Genomic DNA, 20247 nt, shown 5'->3' with positions numbered 1-20247 from the left:
GAGTGAATAATTGAACTACTCATGCAGTGCTGATGGGACATGCAGCTACATTGGAAAACAGATTGCCAGTTTCTTAAAATGTTAAATATACATTTACCTTATGATCCAGCACTTTTACTCCTAGCTGTCTACCCCAAAGAAACAAAAACCTATGTCCACACAACACACGAATGTGAATATTCATAGCACCTTTATCCATAATAGTCCATAAATTGGAAACACATCAAATATCGATCAACTGATGAATGAATAAACAAATGGGAGCCATCCATACAATTTAGTAGGGTTTGGCACCTAAAAGGAGTAAAATATTGATACGTGCTACAACATAAATGAACCACAAAAGAACATTAAGCTGGCCAGGTGTGGTGACTCACGCCTGTAATCCCAGCACTTTGGGAGGCCAAGGTGGGTGGATCATTTGGGGTCAAAAGTTTAGATCAGCCTGGCCAACATGGTGAAATCCCACCTCTCCTAAAAATACAAAAATTACCCAGGCATGGTGGCAGGTGCCTGGAGGCTGAGGCAGAAGAATCACTTGAACCCAGAGGTGGAGGTTGAGGTGAGCCAATATCACACCACTGCACTCCAGCCTGGGCAACAGAGTGAGACTCTGTCTCAAAAAAAAAAAAAAAAGTATATTAAGCTAAGTGAAAGAATAGAAATACAAAGACCAAATATTCTATGATTCCATTTATATAATATCTAGAAAAGGCAAATCTGTAAAGTCAGTGAGTCAATTAAAGGTTGCCTTGAGCTGTGAGTAAGAGTAAGGAATGGTGACTGATGAGCATGAGGGATTTCTTAGGAATGATAGAAATGTTGGAAAACAGGATTGCAGTGATGGTCCACACAAGTATAAAATTTTACTAAAAATAATTGAACTGTACACTTAAAACAAGCAAATGTGATGTCAATTATACCTCAGTAAACCTGTTTAAAAATAAAAGAAAGTTGGTAGTATGGTTCCCAATCACTCTGGACCTTTGTTTTATTTCTCCCTTTCTTTAGGGCTTATATTTATTGCTTCCACTCAGAGACTCCAAGACACATGAGCTGAAATCTACCAGCCTCCAGAACATTCAACAGCTGAAGGAAAGTCCGGCCCCACCCTGAAGGTGATGGGGCGATCTGTAAGGTGCACTCTAGCACCTGCTACAGCAGGCAAAGGCATGCGATGCACCTGGGTAGTTTCAGATAGTGCTGCACAAGTCTCAGCAAGACCCAGGGCCTGTAGATAGTTCTGATAGTTTCAGAGAACAAGCTGCTACATCTTGTAGCACAAGGCCAACCTTTCCTAGGCAAGTGGTTTTGAAGCATTGGTAATGAGGTCCAAAGTAGAAGATGAATGTCTACAACATGGAGGAGGGCAAGAGCCAGAGTGGGGTGTCAAACTAAATCATTTGTAGAGTATTACTTTCAACAACTGCAGAAAGCATTCTTTCCAAGTGCTTATGGCATGTTCACCAATGTAGACCATATGTTGGACCATAAAACAAATTTCAGTAAATATCCAAGAATCAGAATCATACAGTGTATATGCTCTGGCCATAGTAGTATTTAATTAGAAATCCATAACAATGAGATATCTAGAAAATCCTCAATTTTAGAAAACAAGCAACACACTTCTGAATAACAGTTGGGTCAGAGAAGAAATCACAAGACAAAATTTTAAATATTATTAACTGAATGATGATAACCCAATACATAAAAATGTCAGATACAGCTCACATAGTGCTCAAAGAGAAATTTACAACTTTTAATGCCTATATTGGAAATAGGAAAGGAGTAAAGAAAAACAGTTTTCTATGTTCTTATTATCAGAATCCTGAAAAACGGGGCTGGGTGCGGTGGCTCACACCTGTAATCCTAGCACTTTGGGATGCTAAGGCGTGCAGATCACGAAGTCAGGAGTTTGATACCAGCTCATCAACATGATGAAACCCCACCTCTACTGAAAATATAAAAATTAGCCCGGTGCAGTGGCGGGCACCTGTAATCCCAGCTACTTGGGAGGCTGAGGCAGGATAATTGCTTGAACCCGGGAGGCAGAGGTTGCAATGAGCTGAGATGGTGCCCCTGCACTTCAGCCTGGGTGACAGAGCAAGACTCCATCTCAAAAAAAAAAAAAAAAATCTGTAAAACAAGAGTGAAAAAAAATTAATAAATGTAAGCCAATAATAAAAATAATGAAAATCATGAAATAGAAAAATAAACAACAGAGACAATCAATGGTCAATTTTTCTGTACTCCCTGCACAAAACTTCATTTCAAAATAATTTTATATTTAAATATATATCCAGAACCACTGAGATCTTAGAAGAAAAAATTAGGGAAATATAGAAATAAAATGAGAACTGTGGGAATAAAAATCAGAAAGTGGTTGCCTGTGAAGTAGACCGGGGGAAGGGCAGGGAATTAACAGGGAACAGGCAGAAAACAACTTTCTGGAGTGAAGGAAATGGTCTGTATCTTTTTTGGGGTGGTACTTACTTGGGCATATATAACTGTCAAGGTCCACTTAACTGAACACTTAAGACCTGGGCATTTTAATGCATGTAAATTATATTTCAATTTTTTTGAGTAAAGTGTCTTGGGAAGCTTATGGCTGTGATATTTGGGCAGTTCTGGGGCATAGGCTTCAGAAGCATTCACAGCATGTCCAGTTCAAGAATTTGCTGAGAATCGTTTTGCAGCCAAAAATATGGGATAAGTTCAAACATCTATGATAAGAGTCATTGGGGCATACAATCACAAATCCCCACTCTTGTGATACAGGCCATATCATTAAGTGGTTATCACCAGATAGCTTTCCTTCAATGATGTTCTTCATCTAGGAACCCAGGGCTCTCCAGGGGAAAATGACCATTGAGGTTTCAAATATATTGGGTAGGAAAGAAAGTCACCTCACATAAAACTAAGTGATTGGAGCTGTCACCATTGCAAATTTCTAAATTTTGCAAGACAGCAGCAACATTTCAAATGATAGTCTGAGAGAGGAGATAATGGGCTTACATGGATTTCTCTCCAGATGGATTTACTGAACAAGGGCACAATTCAAATTGCACTTGCAGATTTCTCCTGGTCTAGTTTAAGTTCACAGATCGTGGATCCCAGACAGCTGGTATCAACTGACTAGTGTCCTGTTAAGGCTAAACCCAAGACTCTTTACCACACTTCAGCATTAGGATGGGACTTCTCTTCCTGTTCCTGGGAAGAATTAGAGATGTAACCCAAAGGTCACTATTTTTCTGAGATAATGATCCTGCAGGAGGAGAGAGCAATGAGTACGTGGCCAGAGATCAAAGTGATAAGAGTTGGGCCAGAAGCCACAGTGCATAAAGCTTCAGACCTGCCACAGGGGATGAGGTGACAAGTACGTCCACTCTTCTGTCCAGCTTTTAACAATCTAACTAATGGTTAGAGATTTTTCGTTTTCTTTCAGCTACTCCTGCAGTGGTGGGGACACAGAATGTTTGCAAAAAAATGGGGTAGAGGAAAATAAGGCATCTGTGTGACTATATAACCATTTGACGTCTCTTTTTAGCTCTCTCCAGGGTCACCCTAGAATCAGATCTGCTCTACAGCATCTTCTGTTTCCTGGCAAGTGATTCCTGCTACTTTGGATGGCCATGACGGGCTGGAGCTGCCTTGTGACAGGAGCAGGAGGGTTTCTGGGACAGAGGATCATCCGCCTCTTGGTGAAGGAGAAGGAGCTGAAGGAGATCAGGGCCTTGGACAAGGCCTTCAGACCAGAACTGAGGGAGGAATTTTCTAGTAAGTAAACTTGGGTCATGGGTGTGTGGTTCCATCTTAAACCCTGCATGTATGTGGGGGGAGGTGGACCTTGTCTAGCAAGTTATTGAAATTTGTAGCCAAATCTAAGCCAATCTCACATCCAAAGTCATCAAGAAATAAATATTAAATAGTATAAAATAGCATAGTATGAAGATACCGGGTGGGATTTCCAGAGACTAGATTCTGGCCCTGAACCGGAACTTCAGAGGCAGCCACCTCAGCCTCCAGGCCTCTTTTCTTCTCATCTAGAAAATCCCACATCAGTTCTTTTTCTTGTTTGCAACTCTTTTATGTTCTGAAGCTTTTGTCTTGGCAATTGCTGTACAACATTCATAAAGGACACCATTACCCTGGAGACCTCACCAATGGGTCATTGTCTCTCTAGACCACGCCAGGCTGTGTTTTGTTTTGTAGCTTCCTTAGTGTCCTTAGTGAGGGCAAAATAAAAGGAAGTTAAGGTAAAGATGAGTGTATAAGGGGGTGTGTGTGACAGAGAGAGAGGAAAACAATAAGGGGGAGAGAGAGTCAGAGTGAGAGACAATGAGAAAGACAGAGAAATAATGACAAATATATAGTGAGAGGGAGCATCAGTGAGAGAGAGTGTGTGTGCACAGTGCACAGCACAGAGCAGAGACAGAGTAAGAGGCAGTATAAGGCCAGACATGCCTCATTTAGATTTTGCATATATGGCTTTAAAAAAAAAAAAAACCATTTACCTCTGTTGCTCATCATCAAAAAGAAATTGACTGCAGAATTTTCTGTGGCTACTCCTTGTACAAATGGCCCCATGAGGCAGGTAGAAAAGGGGTCACATCCAACTGGACAATGAACATATCAAGGTCCAGACCCATAAAGCAACTTGCTAAGGCCATCTGATTGATGTGTAGCAGAGCTCAGACCAGAGATTTATCCATAGGCTATTTCACTTGGCCCCAGAGCTGATGCTTGGCAAAGTGGATCTTCAGTCTCTCCCTTTGCTCCTTGGTGTGCCCCAAAACAATTTCCTGTCCTCCTCCCCTACCCAGGGGATTTGGGGGACTGTGTGTCTACATGTGGGCTCTGGCTGCCCAGAAGGTCCTGCCCTGCCCACAGAGAATCCCCCACTTGACAGCACTCAGGGCCACACCCAACACTCTACTTTTGCTCTTCTCTGACCTCTTGAAATGTTCGATTTCTTCCACCCTCTGTTTTAATGGTGTCTTTGATAAACAAATATTAAATGCTTGTAATCCTTGTGTCTCAGCAATATTTGCAATCTAACATCTGAAGCCAGAAAAAAGCAATGCTCAGCCTAGAGGTATTGTTCCCCTATGGTAAAAATGCAGATCATATAATAGATAGGCAGGGGTCTGTATGAAGATAAAAACAGAATCCATTCAGTGTTCTTTTTGTGCCAGGCACTTGGCCAAAGGTTTAACTCATTTGCTCCTCATAACAACCCTATGAAATCGGTAATATTATCCTCCTTTTTTTAAAGATGAGGAGATAGAAACAGAGAGGTTAGTTAAATTTCTGAAGGTCCCACAGTTAGCATATGGCAAAGCTAGATTTGAACCCAGACAGACTAGTGCAGCATCTGTGCTCTTAAGCAGTACTTTGTCTTACACCTCCTCTAGGCCTTCCTCTAGCCCAACTTACACCATAAAAGCCACTCCATTTAGTCTACATAAAACACTTGCCAAATCTACAGTGCCTTGGAGAAAAGGGAGCCATGTCTTCATCAACAAAGTCCCCTTTCCCAGTCCCCCTAGATCCCTGGGAACTCATTGGGGGAGAGTCCTTTTCTCTCAGCTTTGGACTTCTTCCACTTTGACACTCCTTTCAGCCAGTCTGTCTGAAGTGGCAGCAAAGAAGAAGCAGAGGAAGGCAGCAGGAAGGGCAGAGGTGGAAATAGAACCAGAGAACATCCCACTCTCAGGCTGTTACCCACATCACCACCAGCAGCCTCTTCCCTGACTCCCCCACTCCAGGACCTTCTTGGAGTTGCCTGACAATGGGAAGAGGTTGGGAGTAGACAAAACATGGCAGAGGCATCAGGAGAGCAAGTGGTCCTGCTTGTACCCCAGGAAGGAATTTCTCCAGCTTTGAATTTTTCACTCTGAATTTTGCTCTCACTGGTCTTTGGTCTTTGTTGCCAATTTCAGTTAAACTGGCTTATTCTTTGGAAAAGAATGATATTAAACAACAGAAAAGTTGATATTAAACAGCCAGTCCTGCACCCGGTGTACAGGGTACAAGCTTGGAGGTAGGGTGGGCATGTTTAAGCCTTCACTAGAAATGTGACCTTAGATCTGTCCCTTAATCTCTCTGAGACTCAGTTTCCTCACTGATAAAGTGGGACTCAGAACACCTACCTCATGAGATAGCTGTAAAAAGAAATAAATATCCTGTAAGTTGCATACAGGTGATAAAGCACAAACAAGTGTAGAGTATTTATCCGAGCTCCATGTAGCATGGTGTTCATTTTGTGGGCTAATTCCAGGTAACAACCTTACTGGCAGCATCACTTCCTGTGGATTTCAGAGGAACCTGAAGACGTTGATGTTGTAACCACTGCCTCTGGCTAGACAGCTGTGATGTTAGTTCATTGGTGGTTAACTCATTTTCAGCATTGCTACCTGCTTTTGAAGATATCTGATAATAGTTTTTCAGGGAAATTCATCATTGAAGCCCACCCACAATTCCTGAGTAATGACTCCACTCTCCTCCCAGTTGCCCAAGCAGGAAACTGTAGGGGTGATTTTATCTTCTCCTTTTCCTATCAGCTCAAATCCAATAGGTACCAGGACCTTCAAGGTAAGGTCTGAAATTCAAACCTGGTGTATCTCTCCCCTCCTCTGCTTCCACTGCTGGACCCTGCTTCCAGTCCTCATCTAAACGTTGGCACAGACATTCTGATTAATCACTTGATCATCAGTTTTTCTCAAATCCCCTACACCAGTCCATTTTATATCCTCAAGCCAAGATTAACTTCCTATACCACAACCCTGCTTTTGTTCCTTTTGTTGTTGTTGCTTGTGTTTTTTTGTTTTGTTTTGTTTTGTTTTTTGTTTTTTGTTTTTTGTTTTTTGTTTTTGAGACAAGGTCTTGCTCTACCACCCAGGCTAGAGTGCAGGGGAGTGATCTAGGCTCACTGCCAGGAACCAGAGACCCCAGCCTCCATTTATCCTTCCACCTCAGCCTGCAGAGTAGCTGGGACTGCAGGCAGGCACACGCCACCAGGCCCAGCTATTTCATGTATTTTAATAGAGATGGGATTTCCCCATGTTGTCCAGGCTGGTCTCAACCTCCTGCGCTCCAGTGATTCATCCATCACAGCCTCCCAAAGTGCTGGAATAACAGGCATGAGCCACAGGGCTTGACCTTTTTGTCATTTTATTCCAAATATAAATAAGGAGTTTTCTTTAACATGGTGCTGGAATCCCAAAATTATGATTCTATACATGATTTCCCATTACTTTCAGATTTAACTTCAAGCTTTTCCCTCATACTCTCTACAATCACACTACTCTCCTTAGGAAATTTGATGAGCTTCCCATGACTCTAGCAATGCTTATATTCCAGGCATACCTGACAGCTCACTGCTCAGATTACTTTTCTAAAATGGCATGGGAGAGAAACAGATGTTTGCTCTTTCCCAATAAATTGATACGCATGCTGATTTCTGTGCCTTTTTTACTTGTTCTTTCCGTAGAATGTACACCCTCCACTCTAACACCCTACTCTAACCATCCTTGAACACCTATGTAACATCACCTTTATCAGAAAACTTCTCAGCCAGATACAGAAATCATTCCAATGACCTAACCTGTGTTCACACAGAGCTCCAGAACAAGACCAAGCTGACAGTGCTGGAAGGAGACATTCTGGATGAGCCATTCCTGAAGAGAGCCTGCCAGGACGTCTCGGTCATCATCCACACCGCCTGTATCATTGATGTCTTCGGAGTCACTCACAGAGAGTCCATCATGAATGTCAATGTGAAAGGTAGGGTAACCTGGGGAGGAGATGCAGCAAGGTGGGGAATTAAGGATCACAAAGAAGGGCAGGAAGGGAAGAGAAGACCCTCCACTGAACACCTGCTGTGCTCTGGGCCAAGTGCATTTGTTGATCACTACCAACAGGGGAGTTCAAGACTGCTAACTTTAGTTTTTTAGATGATAAAACTAGGACTGAGAGAGGGCAAGTAACTTGTCCAAGGTCCCCCAGGTAAGTAAGCAAGTAGGAGAGTTAGACTTTAAACTCACCCCTGTGTGACTCCAAAGGCTGTGGAAGCTCTTTCTACTGCAGTTCCAATCAAAAGTCAACCAATTTCTGACTTCAGACTCTTGATATCCAGCCACCCCTTGCCTCCCAGGCCAGAAGCAGACCTTGCAGGTGCCACTGTAGTCACCATTTTGAACCTTGTGTGCAGGCTGATGAGAACATTCAGAGCCCTCCTGCCCACCTCAAAGAAGAAGTCCTCTCGAGACAACTAGCAAAGCTGGTTCACAAGGTCTGTCAGGACAGAATTATCCAGCACATGCCTTCCTACAATATTTTTTAACAATAAGATTTTTCCAGTATCAAGAATACAATCTCTTCAGCTCACCACAGGGCCTACTATTCCAGAGCCGTTTCCAGCCAGGTGCCCAAAGTGCACCCTCATTTAATCTTCATCCCTTAAATGCTTGGGGTTTCCTTTCAAAGTATGGCTTTCCAACTACCTTAAATTCAGACACATTTCCTGAAGGAATCTTCTCAGAAATCTCACCCTCTGATCTCCAGAGTCCAGTCTCTTCAGCACCATAGCACCCCAAACCCCGACCTGGCCCTCCACATTCAGTCTACTCTGACTCTTTTTCCAAAGCAACCAATTGCTTTTGAGTCTCCAGCACCATAAAAGAAAAAAAGAAAAAAAAAAAACCTTCCAGTTTCTACTTACCCATACTTCTAAGTACCCCTGCTGTGCAAGGAGGGTGCTAAGAGTAACCAGCTTTTAATTTTAATTACTACTCTCAACAGCTCCCAAAAGGAGGGGATAGAAAACGACAGGGGAAGTGTTAGAGGCATCTGTTTGCTCAAACCATTATAACTCCCAGGCTTAGAAAATACTTCACAATGTTGGTCATTTCCTCCTTGAATGTAAACTAACTCCAAATTTTCTCTGCCACAAGATTAGTTTTTGAACACATGAGGCTGTCTCTCCAGAAACTCAAATTGCACAGAGACATTAAAAGGGCTAAGAATACAAAAATTTGTAAATAAAAATGATCCTTTCCCTAGGAAATTCCTTCCTTCTTCAAGGGAAGGCACTATGGGTACCTCCATGAGCTTTGCTTCTACACAGCTCAGGGGAGGCTGCAAGGTCCTCCCAGTGCAGGTGTTAACAGCAGAGGGCACACTCCTCTCCCCAGTCCTCCACCAGGCTCCACAGGAAACACCAGGGCAGGGTTTAAAGGAAGGTTTATCACCTCCACTTTACATAACTGGGTAAACAGAGTCACAGCCAGAATTGGAAGCAGCTTTCCCAGGGAACACACAATCAGGAAGAGTGTGGGTTTCCAGCATCTCCCCACAAGCCACTGTTTGCTCAATGACTCCAGGATGGCCCTTGTGACAAAGTTTTATTAGAGCCCAGAGAAATAAGAAAAGTACCAGCAATATCATATATATTGAAGAGTTTATGTTGCCTATATACAACGGTGTACGTGTATGTGTGATGTGAATTCTTCAACTGCCCATTTTGCCTAAGGACTGGAACTGTCCATATTCACAGAGTATAGCCTCCTGATTTTTTAGATTTTAAATGATCTGACTTTAATGGTACTGATTACAAATCATAATTTGTCAATACCCTTACTTGGCAAAATAAAAAGTGATAACTCTAGGTCCCTTTCCAAAATTAAAGTACACACACACACACATCCATGAAACCCAAAAGTCTAGAAATTCTTACTCTCCAGAACCCACATGTCAGTTTCTCTTCATTTTGGTATTTTTCTTATGGCTGTAGTACAACCAAATCTCAGACACAACCACAGAAGAATGTACCCTGAGTCTGTTACAACCACTATATTTGGGAGTGGGGGGTGGGGCACATAGATCTGTGCTTGTGGTTGGCCCCTCTTACAGATATATCCTGACACTGACAATGTACTCTTCGTGCGCAGGTACCCAGCTCCTGTTAGAGGCCTGTGTCCAAGCTAGTGTGCCAGTCTTCATCTACACCAGTAGCATAGAGGTAGCCGGGCCCAACTCCTACAAGGAAATCATCCAGAACGGCCACGAAGAAGAGCCTCTGGAAAACACATGGCCCGCTCCATACCCACACAGCAAAAAACTTGCTGAAAAGGCTGTGCTGGCGGCTAATGGGTGGAATCTGAAAAACGGCGGCACCTTGTACACTTGTGCCTTACGACCCATGTATATCTATGGGGAAGGAAGCCGATTCCTTTCTGCTAGTATAAATGAGGCCCTGAACAACAAAGGGATCCTGTCAAGTGTTGGAAAGTTCTCCACTGTTAACCCAGTCTATGTTGGCAACGTGGCCTGGGCCCACATTCTGGCCTTGAGGGCCCTGCAGGACCCCAAGAAGGCCCCAAGCATCCGAGGACAGTTCTACTATATCTCAGATGACACGCCTCACCAAAGCTATGATAACCTTAATTACACCCTGAGCAAAGAGTTCGGCCTCCGCCTTGATTCCAGATGGAGCCTTCCTTTATCCCTGATGTACTGGATTGGCTTCCTGCTGGAAGTAGTGAGCTTCCTACTCAGGCCAATTTATACCTATCGACCGCCCTTCAACCGCCACACAGTCACATTGTCAAATAGTGTATTCACCTTCTCTTATAAGAAGGCTCAGCGAGATCTGGCATATAAGCCACTCTACAGCTGGGAGGAAGCCAAGCAGAAAACCATGGAGTGGGTTGGTTCCCTTGTGGACCGGCACAAGGAGAACATGAAGTCCAAAACTCAGTGATTTAATGATGATGGAGATGTGCATGTGGGTATTGTTAGGAGATGTCATCAAGCTCCACCCTCCTGGCCTCATACAGAAAGTGATAAGGGCACAAGCTCAGGTCCTGCTGCCTCCCTTTCATACAATGGCCAATTTATCGTATTCCTCATGTCATCAAAACCTGCGCAGTCATTGGCCCAACAAGAAGCTTTCTGTCCTAATCATATACCAGAGGAAAGACCATGTGATTTGCTGTTACCAAAGCTCAGTGGCTGATTCTGAACAATTGTGGTCTGTTTTAACTTGAGGGTCATTTTGATTACTAGAGCTTCATTTCCCCTCTTAAATGAGAAAGGATTTCCTTTCTTTTTAATCTTCCATTCCTTCACATAGTTTGATAAAAAGATCAATAAATGTTTGAATGTTTAATGTGGAGGGAGGTGTGAGTTATGTTAATACATACTTTCCTCCTTTCTCCTTCTTTTCCAGGTATTGGCATCTCCAATTTAGAAGAGTAGCATAAAACCTGGGTTGGGGAGAGGGTAGAGTAGTGGGAGGGCCAGGAAGGGTGGATGAAGACTGAATAAGCTCTACTACCTTTCAGGCATGTACAACACGACCTACATATGACATATATTATCTCATTTAATACTCATCAGAAACCTATCTGGTGGGGGTGACTAATCCCATTTTACCGCTGAGGAAACTTGTTCACAGTCACACTAACTGATTAGTGGCTATGCCTGCTACCAGGGAGTTGGCCTTGAAAGTCCTTATCTTTCCACGGAATCATGCAGCCTGAACTGGTCTTGTCAGTGGTACAGCAGAGCACTGGAGCATGGGGTGCCGATATGTGGAAGAGACCCATCTCCCTTGGATTACCTCCTTCTTGCCCAATCCCATGCAGGGGACTCTCTAGAACCCAGGAGAATCCCTGGGGAGCATCTGGAAGGGTTTGAATGCCTTACCAAATGGCCCTGAGCAGGACTGAGTGAAGCAAAAATGCCTCCAGCCACCACCTTCAATGCCAATTTCCTTGAAGGTCTCTAGAACACACCTGGCTATATGTGTGTTAGTCATTCTGATCATACATAACCCTGCATTTCACCCTTTCAAATCACACAGTGAAGCCACACCATGGGTTTCTGGGCAAGTAAAGGGAACAAGTTTAAACTTCCCCGAAAATGTGCCTTCTATTCAGCCCAAGAAGTAAAAGTCTACTGTCCCACATCCCCAGATTTAACTGCCTCTCTCTTCTTTCTCCTTCTCTTCTTGAGATCATATCCTTTCCTTTATTCTTTCATCTCCTTAGCCTCTTTTCTTCCCTCCAAATCCCCTTAAATCACTGGTTCTCTCATTCTTCTCAATTTCCCTGAGGAGGCCAATCAAGACAAGCTTGGGGACTTCGATGATGACATAGTCATTAACCAACCAAAGGAGCAACAGTCAAAGAAAAAACAAAACAAAACAAAAAGCAAAAAACACTGTCAGGGGCATCAGTGACAGAGTTGAACTGAAGCGGGCGAGGAAGCTGCTGTGGGTCCAGAGTGTGGGGAGGGGAAAATTATCTCCCTCTGGACCTGGGTGTATCACAGCCATGATAAGAGTCACACCCAACTTCAAGATGGCTTCCTTCTTACATGGGAAATTTACAGATTATTAATCAGTTGAATTTGATTACTGTGAAGAGATAGTTTCAGTATTCATTCTGAAGGAAAAAGGTAAGCACATTCTAGTCCAGAACAGGTTTCCACCACCATCAACACCCCAAGAGACAGATGATCAGCACAAGCATCAACAGGGAGTGGCCCCAGGCAGTAGGGTAACGTGGAAAATGGAACACCCATCCTTCCCTGGTGCTGCACAAAATGCAAGAGCCAGCATCTGTCCAGCTCTTGAAAGGCATGCACACCATCTATATGTTAATGCAAAATAGCAGTGGAAGGAAAGGAAGGTGGTGGAATCTTGGAAAAGGGCCTTTCCTCCTTGTTTTTCTGCCTAGTGAAACCCCACATCTATTAATCCACCAAGGCAATCTTCACAGGGAAGGGATGAAAAAGGATTTATCTCCAACAGGCAGTGAGGGGTGTTTGAAGTAAGAGAATAGAAGACTAGATTGGCCAACGGTCTCAACTGAACAAGCACGAAGGCCTCAGAGTCTTGTGGCTAATAAAATGTGCCATCCCTTTTTACACCTGCAGGTGCCAGGCGGGCAGAGCTCCTGCACCAAGCCCTGCTGCACCTCACCTGACGCACCACATGGGGGGCAGAAAAGGCTCGGAGGGAAGGACAAAGAAGACTGACCTGGCAGGGACTTTTGGGTCCCTTTTCTCCAGCTGGGTGGCTCTGCAAGGTACCTGGCACAGGAATGAATGAAAGCACTAGCCAGCACGGCCTGAGCTTTTGCTGAATGTACCATCTTGCCCTAGCATAACATGCGAAGCCTTCATATGAAGACATTCCCCTTGTCTACCTCCCACTCCCTGCAGCCCCTGGCCCAAAATTCCTAAAGTCATACTTATAATTGGCAAAATAATTCACCACAAGCAGATTGGGCAGACAGGGAACAAAACCAACCTTCACCTTCACCCTTAAATGGTGTTGGAATGTGTAAGCATCTGTACCTCTCTCGTATCTGTCTCCCTAGCATTGAGCACTATACCCAGCACTTGCCCACTCAGCTGAGGGGTGAACTTCCCAGGGGCTCTGCTCTCAATGAGACACAGCCTTGGGGCCCAGGGAAGGCCAGCCATACGCAGATGGTATCAGAACACCCAGGCAGAACCACTCCCTACTTCAGCTATAATAGGTCCAGAAAAGCATCTCAGTGGAGCGTCTTCAGTGAATAAAAAGAATGCCTGGAACTACTTTCAATGAATCCCTGGTCTCCAGGAACTGAACTCTGTCAGTCCTTTTACTTGTGTTGAACATTCTTCAAATATGTGTATGGGAATGCCAGCTTGAACACAACATGTACACTTACACCTTTTTCAAACTTCTTAAACAGAGGGAAACATGGGATATGGAACAACTTGCTGCCCACCTCATTGGCTTCCAAAGCTGAGCATTCCTGGCTGCTGGAATGAGGCAGGGCACCAGCTGGATATAGAGAGCACTGAGAACAGTGGCCTGGATCTCAGGGGAACAGCTGGCAATTGAAATCCATTGGAATGTGCTTTGGGTTAGCAGAGATGACCTTGACACCGCAGTCTGGCAGCAGAAAACTGCAATCTGCATGGCACTTGAGGTTGTGACAGGGAGACAGGGGAATAAGCATTAACAGCAAAGTTAGAGATAGCTGGGCACTAAGGCTCATGTCTATAATCCCAAAATTCTGGGAGGCCAGGGCAGAAGGATCACTTGAGCCTAGGATTTCAAGATCACCCTGGGCAACATAGCGAGGCTCCATCTTTACAAAATTAAAAATGTATCAAAAGCCAATCAGGGCTTGGGGGTGTGCACCTGTGGTCCCAGCAACTCCCAAGGCTGAGGTAGTAGAATCACTTGGCCTGGGAAGTTGAGGATCATGCCACTGCACTCCAGTACTCTGAGTGACAGAGCAAGATGCTGTCAGAAAATAAGAAAACAATAAGAAAGAAAAAACGGTTAGAGAAAAAAAAGAATGTCTAAATGAATAATGTCAGCACTGGATTCCCCATGATCTTTTGCTGCTTGCCACACTCTGTTCTCCGTACAACAGCCTGAGACATGTTTTTAAGTAAATTCAAATCCTATGTCTCACCTATTTAAAACCTTTCTGTGGCTTCCCATTACATTTACTATATGCTCTAAACTGATTTCCTGCTCTCCTGGGCACTGCATGATCTGCTCATCCTTCCAATGCGTTTCCTCATCACTCTCCCTTTTACTCATGATGCCTCGGGCAGATTGGCCTCCCTTATATTCCATAAACAAGCAAATCTTTCTTGCCTTTGGATCTGCACATTTATCATTCCCTTAACATAAAATGGTATTCCTCATATTCTCATGGTTGGCTCTCTGTTGACATGTAGATCTCAGCTGAACTGTTAAGGATGAGGTGAGACATCCCTGACCGCCCCTCCTGAATACACTCTGCTTCACTCATCACATCACCCTGTTTCTCCCCTCCTAGCTGTTACCACAACCTGCAACTAACTTATCAGTTGTCTATTTCATTGTTTATCTGTACCTGAATAGGGACCTTAGACAGTCTTGCTCCCTGCTACATTCCCAAGAACCTAGAATCATGCCCAATGTCATAGAGAGCCCCATAAATATTTATTAAATAAATTAATCCATGGAGGCAAAGCTGGACCAAACTACATCAGCACATCTGGAGAATTACAGCAGTCAGAGGAGGAAAACAGTGAGTTAGGATGGAACCCAGCAGAATGGGTCACTACCTAAGCTAACAGACCTGAAAAGTCTTCTATCATTCCTTGACTGGACAGTTTCCTGCATAAACCCATGCCATTGTGCAGGTCCACTTTTGCCCAGATTAACCCACAGAGCCAACAGCAGGGTCAAGGAAACATTCGCATGGAAAACACCAAAAGAGAAAGCAGTCCCACAAGCAGTCGCTCTGGTAATAACTTTTAAGGCTATTTGTATAACCCAAATATATGTATAGGATGTATACCACCTACATATTATAAAGGAAAAATAAACTACCATTGTACAGCTCTGCTTTCATATAACTGCAATTCAGAACACAGAATTCAGGAAAGTGAACATCAAACTTTCAAATCAGCAGTCACTTAAAAAAATTGTTTTCCATAGTGTCTGACCCAAAGCAGCTCCTTTGATTCTTCTCAGAACAAAAGATCTTAAAAGAGCAGCTCAGTAATGACTGAAACAGCCAGTGGATTATAGTTTTTTTCACATCCTTTATATCGCCAGGAGATAACTATGGAATGTTGCACTCTGGACAGAAGAGCAATACTTATATTCCCCAACAAAAATCATACTCTCTATCTATTTTTTATGTTATTTTATTTTTTTATTATACTTTAAGTTATGGGATACATGTGCAGAATGTGCAGGTTTGTTACATAGGTATACACGTGCCATGGTGGTTTACTGCACCCATCAACCCGTCATCTACATTAGGTATTTCTCCTAATGCTATCCCTCCCCTTGCCCCCCACCCCCCGATAAGCCCTGGTGTGTGATGTTCCCCTCCTTGTGTCCATGTGTTCTCATTGTTCACTTCCCACTTATGAGTGACAACATGCGGTGTTTGGTTTTCTGTTCCTGTGTTAGTTTGCTGAGAATGATGGTTTTCAGTTTCATCCATGTCCCTTCAAAGGACATGAACTCTTTCTTTTTTATGGCTGCATAGTATTCCATGGTATATATATGCCACATTTTCTTTATCCAGTCTATCATTGATGGGCATTTGGGTTGGTTCCAAGTCTTTGCTATTGTAAATAGTGCCGCAATAAATATACATATGCATGGATCTTTATAATCTTTCGGGTATATACCCAGTAATGGGATTGCTGCATCAAATGGTATTTCTGGTTCTAGATCCTTGAGAAATCACCACACTGTCTTCCACAATGATTGAACTAATGTACACTCACACCAACAGGTTAAAGTGTTCCTGTTTCTCCACAACCTCTCCAGCATCTGTTGTTTCCTGACTTTTTAATGATCACCATTCTAACTGGAATGAGATGGTATCTCATTGTGGTTTTGGTTTGCATTTCTCTAATGAACAGTGATGATGAGCTTTTTTTCATATGTTTATTGGCCGCACAAATGTCTTCTTTTGAGAAGTGTCTGTTCATATCCTTTGCCCACTGTTTGATGGGGTCATTTATTTTTTTCTTGTAAATTTGTTTAAGTTTCTTATAGATTCTGGATATTAGCCCTCTGTCAGATGGACAGACTGCAAAAATTTTCTCCCATTCTGTAAGTTGACTGTTCACTCTGATGCTAGTTTCTTTTGCTGTGCAGAAGCTCTTTAGTTTAATTAGATCCCATTTGTCAATTTTGGCTTTTGTCACAATTGCTTTTGGTGTTTTAGTCATGAAATCTTTGCCCATGCCTATGTCCTGATTGGTATTGCCTAGGTTTTCTTCTAGGGTTTTTATTGTTTTAGGTCTTACATTTAAGTGGTTAATCCATCTTGAGTTAATTTTTGTATAAGGTGTAAGGAAGGTGTCCAGTTTCAGTTTTCTGTATATGGCTGGCCAGTTTTCCCAACACCATTTATTAAATAGGGAATCCTTTCCCCATTTCTTGTTTTTGTCAGGTTTGTCAAAGATCAGATGGTTGTAGATGTATGGTGTTATTTCTGAGGCCTCTGTTCTGTTCCATTGGTCTATATACCTCTTTTGGTAGCAGTACCATGCTGTTTTGGTTACTGTAGCCTTGTAGGATAGTTTGAAGTCAGGTAGTGTGATGCCTCCAGGTTTGTTCTTTTTGCTTAGGATTGTCTTGGCTATACAGGCTCTCTTTTGGTTCCATATAAAATTTAAAGCAGTTTTTTATAATTCTGTGAAGGAAATCAATGATAGCCTGATGGGAATAGCATTGAATCTATAAATTACTTTGGGTAGTATCACCATTTTCACGATATTGATTCTTTCTATCCATGAACATGGATGGTTTTTCCTTTTGTTTGTGCCCTCTCTTATTTCTGTGAGCAGTGGTTTGTAGTTCTCCTTGAACAGGTCGTTCACATTCCTTGTAAGTTGGATTCCCAGGTATTTTATTCTCTTTGTAGCAATTGTGAATGGGAGTTCACTCATGATTTGGCTCTCTGTTTGTGTGTTATTGGTGTATAGGAATGCTTGTGATTTTTGCACACTGATTTTGTATCCTGAGACTTTGCTGAAGTTGCTTCTCAGCTTAAGGAGTTTTTGTACTGACATGATGGGGTTTTCTAAATATACAATTATGTCATCTACAAACAGAGCCAATTTGACTTCCTCTTTTCCTATTTCAGTGCCCTTTATTTCTTTCTCTTTCCTGCTTACCCTGGCCAGAACTTCCAATACTGTGTTGAATAGGAGTGGTAAGAGAGGGCATCCTAGTTTTGTGCCAGTTTTCAAGGGGAATACTTCCAGCTTTTGTCCATTCAGTATGATATTGGCTGTGGGTTTGTCATAAATATTTCCTATTATTTTGAGATATGTTCCATCAATACCTAGTTTAGTAAGTGTTTTTAGTGTGAAGGGGTGTTGAATTTTGTCTAAGGCCTTTTCTGCATCTATTGAGATAATCATGTGTTTTTTGTCATTGGTTCTGTTTATGTGATGGATTACATTTATTGATTTGTGTATGATGAATCACCCTTGCATCCCAGGGATAAAGCCAACTTGATCATGGTGCATAACCTTTTGAATGTGCTACTGGATTTGGTTTGCCAGTATTTTATTGATGATTTTTGAATTGATGTTCATCAGGGATTTTGGCCTGAAATTTTCTTTTTGTTGTTGTATCTCTGCCAGGTTTTCATATCAGGATGATGCTGGCCTCAGAAAACTAGTTACAGAGAAGTCCCTCTTTTTCTGTTGTTTGGAATAGTTTTAGAAGGAATGGTACCAGATCCTTTTTGTACCTCCAGTAGAATTCAGCTGTGAATCCATCTGGTCCTGGGCTTTTTTGTTGGTAAGCTATTAATTACTGCCTCAATTTCAGAACTTGTTATTGGACTATTAAGGAATTGTACTTTTTCCTGGTTAAGTCTTGGGAGGGTGTATGTGTCCAGGAATTTAACCATTTCTTCTAGATTTTCTAGTTGATTGGATAAAGAGTCAAGATCCATCAGTGTGCTGTATTCAAGAAACCCATCTCATGTGCAGAGACACACATAGGCTCAAAATAAAGGGATGGAGGAAGATCTACCAAGCAAATGGAAAACAAAAAAAAAGGCAGGGGTTGCAATCCTAGTCTCTGATAAAACAGACTTTAAACCAACAAAGATCAAAAGAGACAAAGAAGGCCATTACATAATGGTAAGAAGAGCTAACTATCCTAAATGTATATGCACCCAATACAGGAGCACCCAGATTCATAAAGCAAGTCCTTAGTGACCTACAAAGAGACTTAGAATCCCACACAATAATAATGGGAGATTTTAACACCCCACTGTCAACATTAGATGGATCAACAAGACAGAAAATTAATGAGGATATCCAGGAATTGAACTCAGCTCTGTACCAAGCGGACCTAATAGACATCTACAGAACTCTCCACCCCAAATCAATGGTATATACTTCTCAGGACATCACACTTATTCCAAAATTGTCCACATAGTTGGAAGTAAAGCACTCCTCAGCAAATGTAAAAGAACAGAAATTATAACAAACTGTCTCTCAGACCACAGTGCAATCAAACTAGAACTCAGGATTAAGAAACTCACTCAAAACTGCTAAACTACATGGAAACTGAGCAACCTGCTCCTGAAGGACTACTGGGTACATAACGAAATGAAGGCAGAAATAAAGATGTTCTTTGAAATCAATGAGAACAAAGACACAACATACCAGAATATCTGGGACACATTTAAAGCAGTGTGTAGATAGAAATTTATAGCACTAAATGCCCACAAGAGAAAGCAGGAAAGATCTGAAATTGACACCCTAACATCACAATTAAAAGAACTAGAGAAGCAAGAGCAAACACATTCTAAAGCTAGCAGAAGGCAAGAAATAACTAAGATCAGAGCAGAACTGAAAAAGATAGAGACACAAAAATCCCTTCAAAATATCAATGAATCCAGGAGCTGGTTTTTTGAAACGATCAACAAAATTGATAGACTGCTAGCAAGACTAATAAGAAAAGTGAGAAGAATCAAATAGACACAATAAAAAATGATAAAGGGGATATCACCACCGATCCCACAGAAATACAAACTACCATCACAGAGAATATTATAAACACCTCTACACAAATAAACTAGAAAATCTAGAAGAAATGGATAAGTTCCTTGACATATACACCCTCCCAAAACTAAACCAGAAATAAGTTGAATACCTGAATAGACCAATAACAGGCTCTGAAATTGATGCAATAATTAAGAGCTTACCAGCCAAAAAAAGTCCAGGACCAGACAGATTCACAGCTGAATTCTACCAGAGGTGCAAAAAGGAGCTGGTACCATTCCTTCTGAAACTATTTCAATCAATAGAAAAAGATAGAATCCTCCCTAACTCATTTTATAAGGCCAGTATCATCCTGATACCAAAGACTGGCAGAGACACAACCAAAAAAGAGAATTTTATACAAATATCCCTGATAAACATCGATGCAAAAATCCTCAATAAAATACTGGCAAACTGAATCCAGCAGCACATCAAAAAGCTTATCCAACATGATCAAGTGGGCTTCTTCCTTGGGATGCAAGGCGGGTTCAACATATGCAAATCAATAAACATAATCCAGCATATAAACAGAACCAAAGACAAAAACCACATGATTATCTCATTAGAAGCAGAAAAGGCCTTTGACAAAATTCAAGAGCACTTCATGCTAAGAATTCTCAATAAACTAGGTATTCATGGGATGTATCT

At 42.2% G+C, this 20247-nt stretch overlaps 1 protein-coding gene across 1 annotated transcript; it reads left to right on the top strand.

Moving 5' to 3' along the window:
* Positions 1 to 3366: 3366 nt before the first annotated feature.
* LOC129015890 (3 beta-hydroxysteroid dehydrogenase/Delta 5-->4-isomerase type 1) lies at positions 3367 to 11174 on the top strand. Its single transcript, XM_054454586.1, has 4 exons — positions 3367 to 3419; positions 3548 to 3777; positions 7621 to 7785; positions 9951 to 11174. The coding sequence occupies exons 2-4, from the start codon at positions 3627 to 3629 to the stop codon at positions 10760 to 10762; spliced, it is 1128 nt and encodes a 375-aa protein (XP_054310561.1). The 5' UTR covers positions 3367 to 3419; positions 3548 to 3626; the 3' UTR covers positions 10763 to 11174.
* Positions 11175 to 20247: the final 9073 nt, after the last annotated feature.

Source organism: Pongo pygmaeus, chromosome 1 (assembly GCF_028885625.2).
Source record: "Pongo pygmaeus isolate AG05252 chromosome 1, NHGRI_mPonPyg2-v2.0_pri, whole genome shotgun sequence".
NCBI lineage: Eukaryota > Metazoa > Chordata > Mammalia > Primates > Hominidae > Pongo > Pongo pygmaeus.
This window is presented reverse-complemented; position numbering and strand designations above follow the sequence as displayed.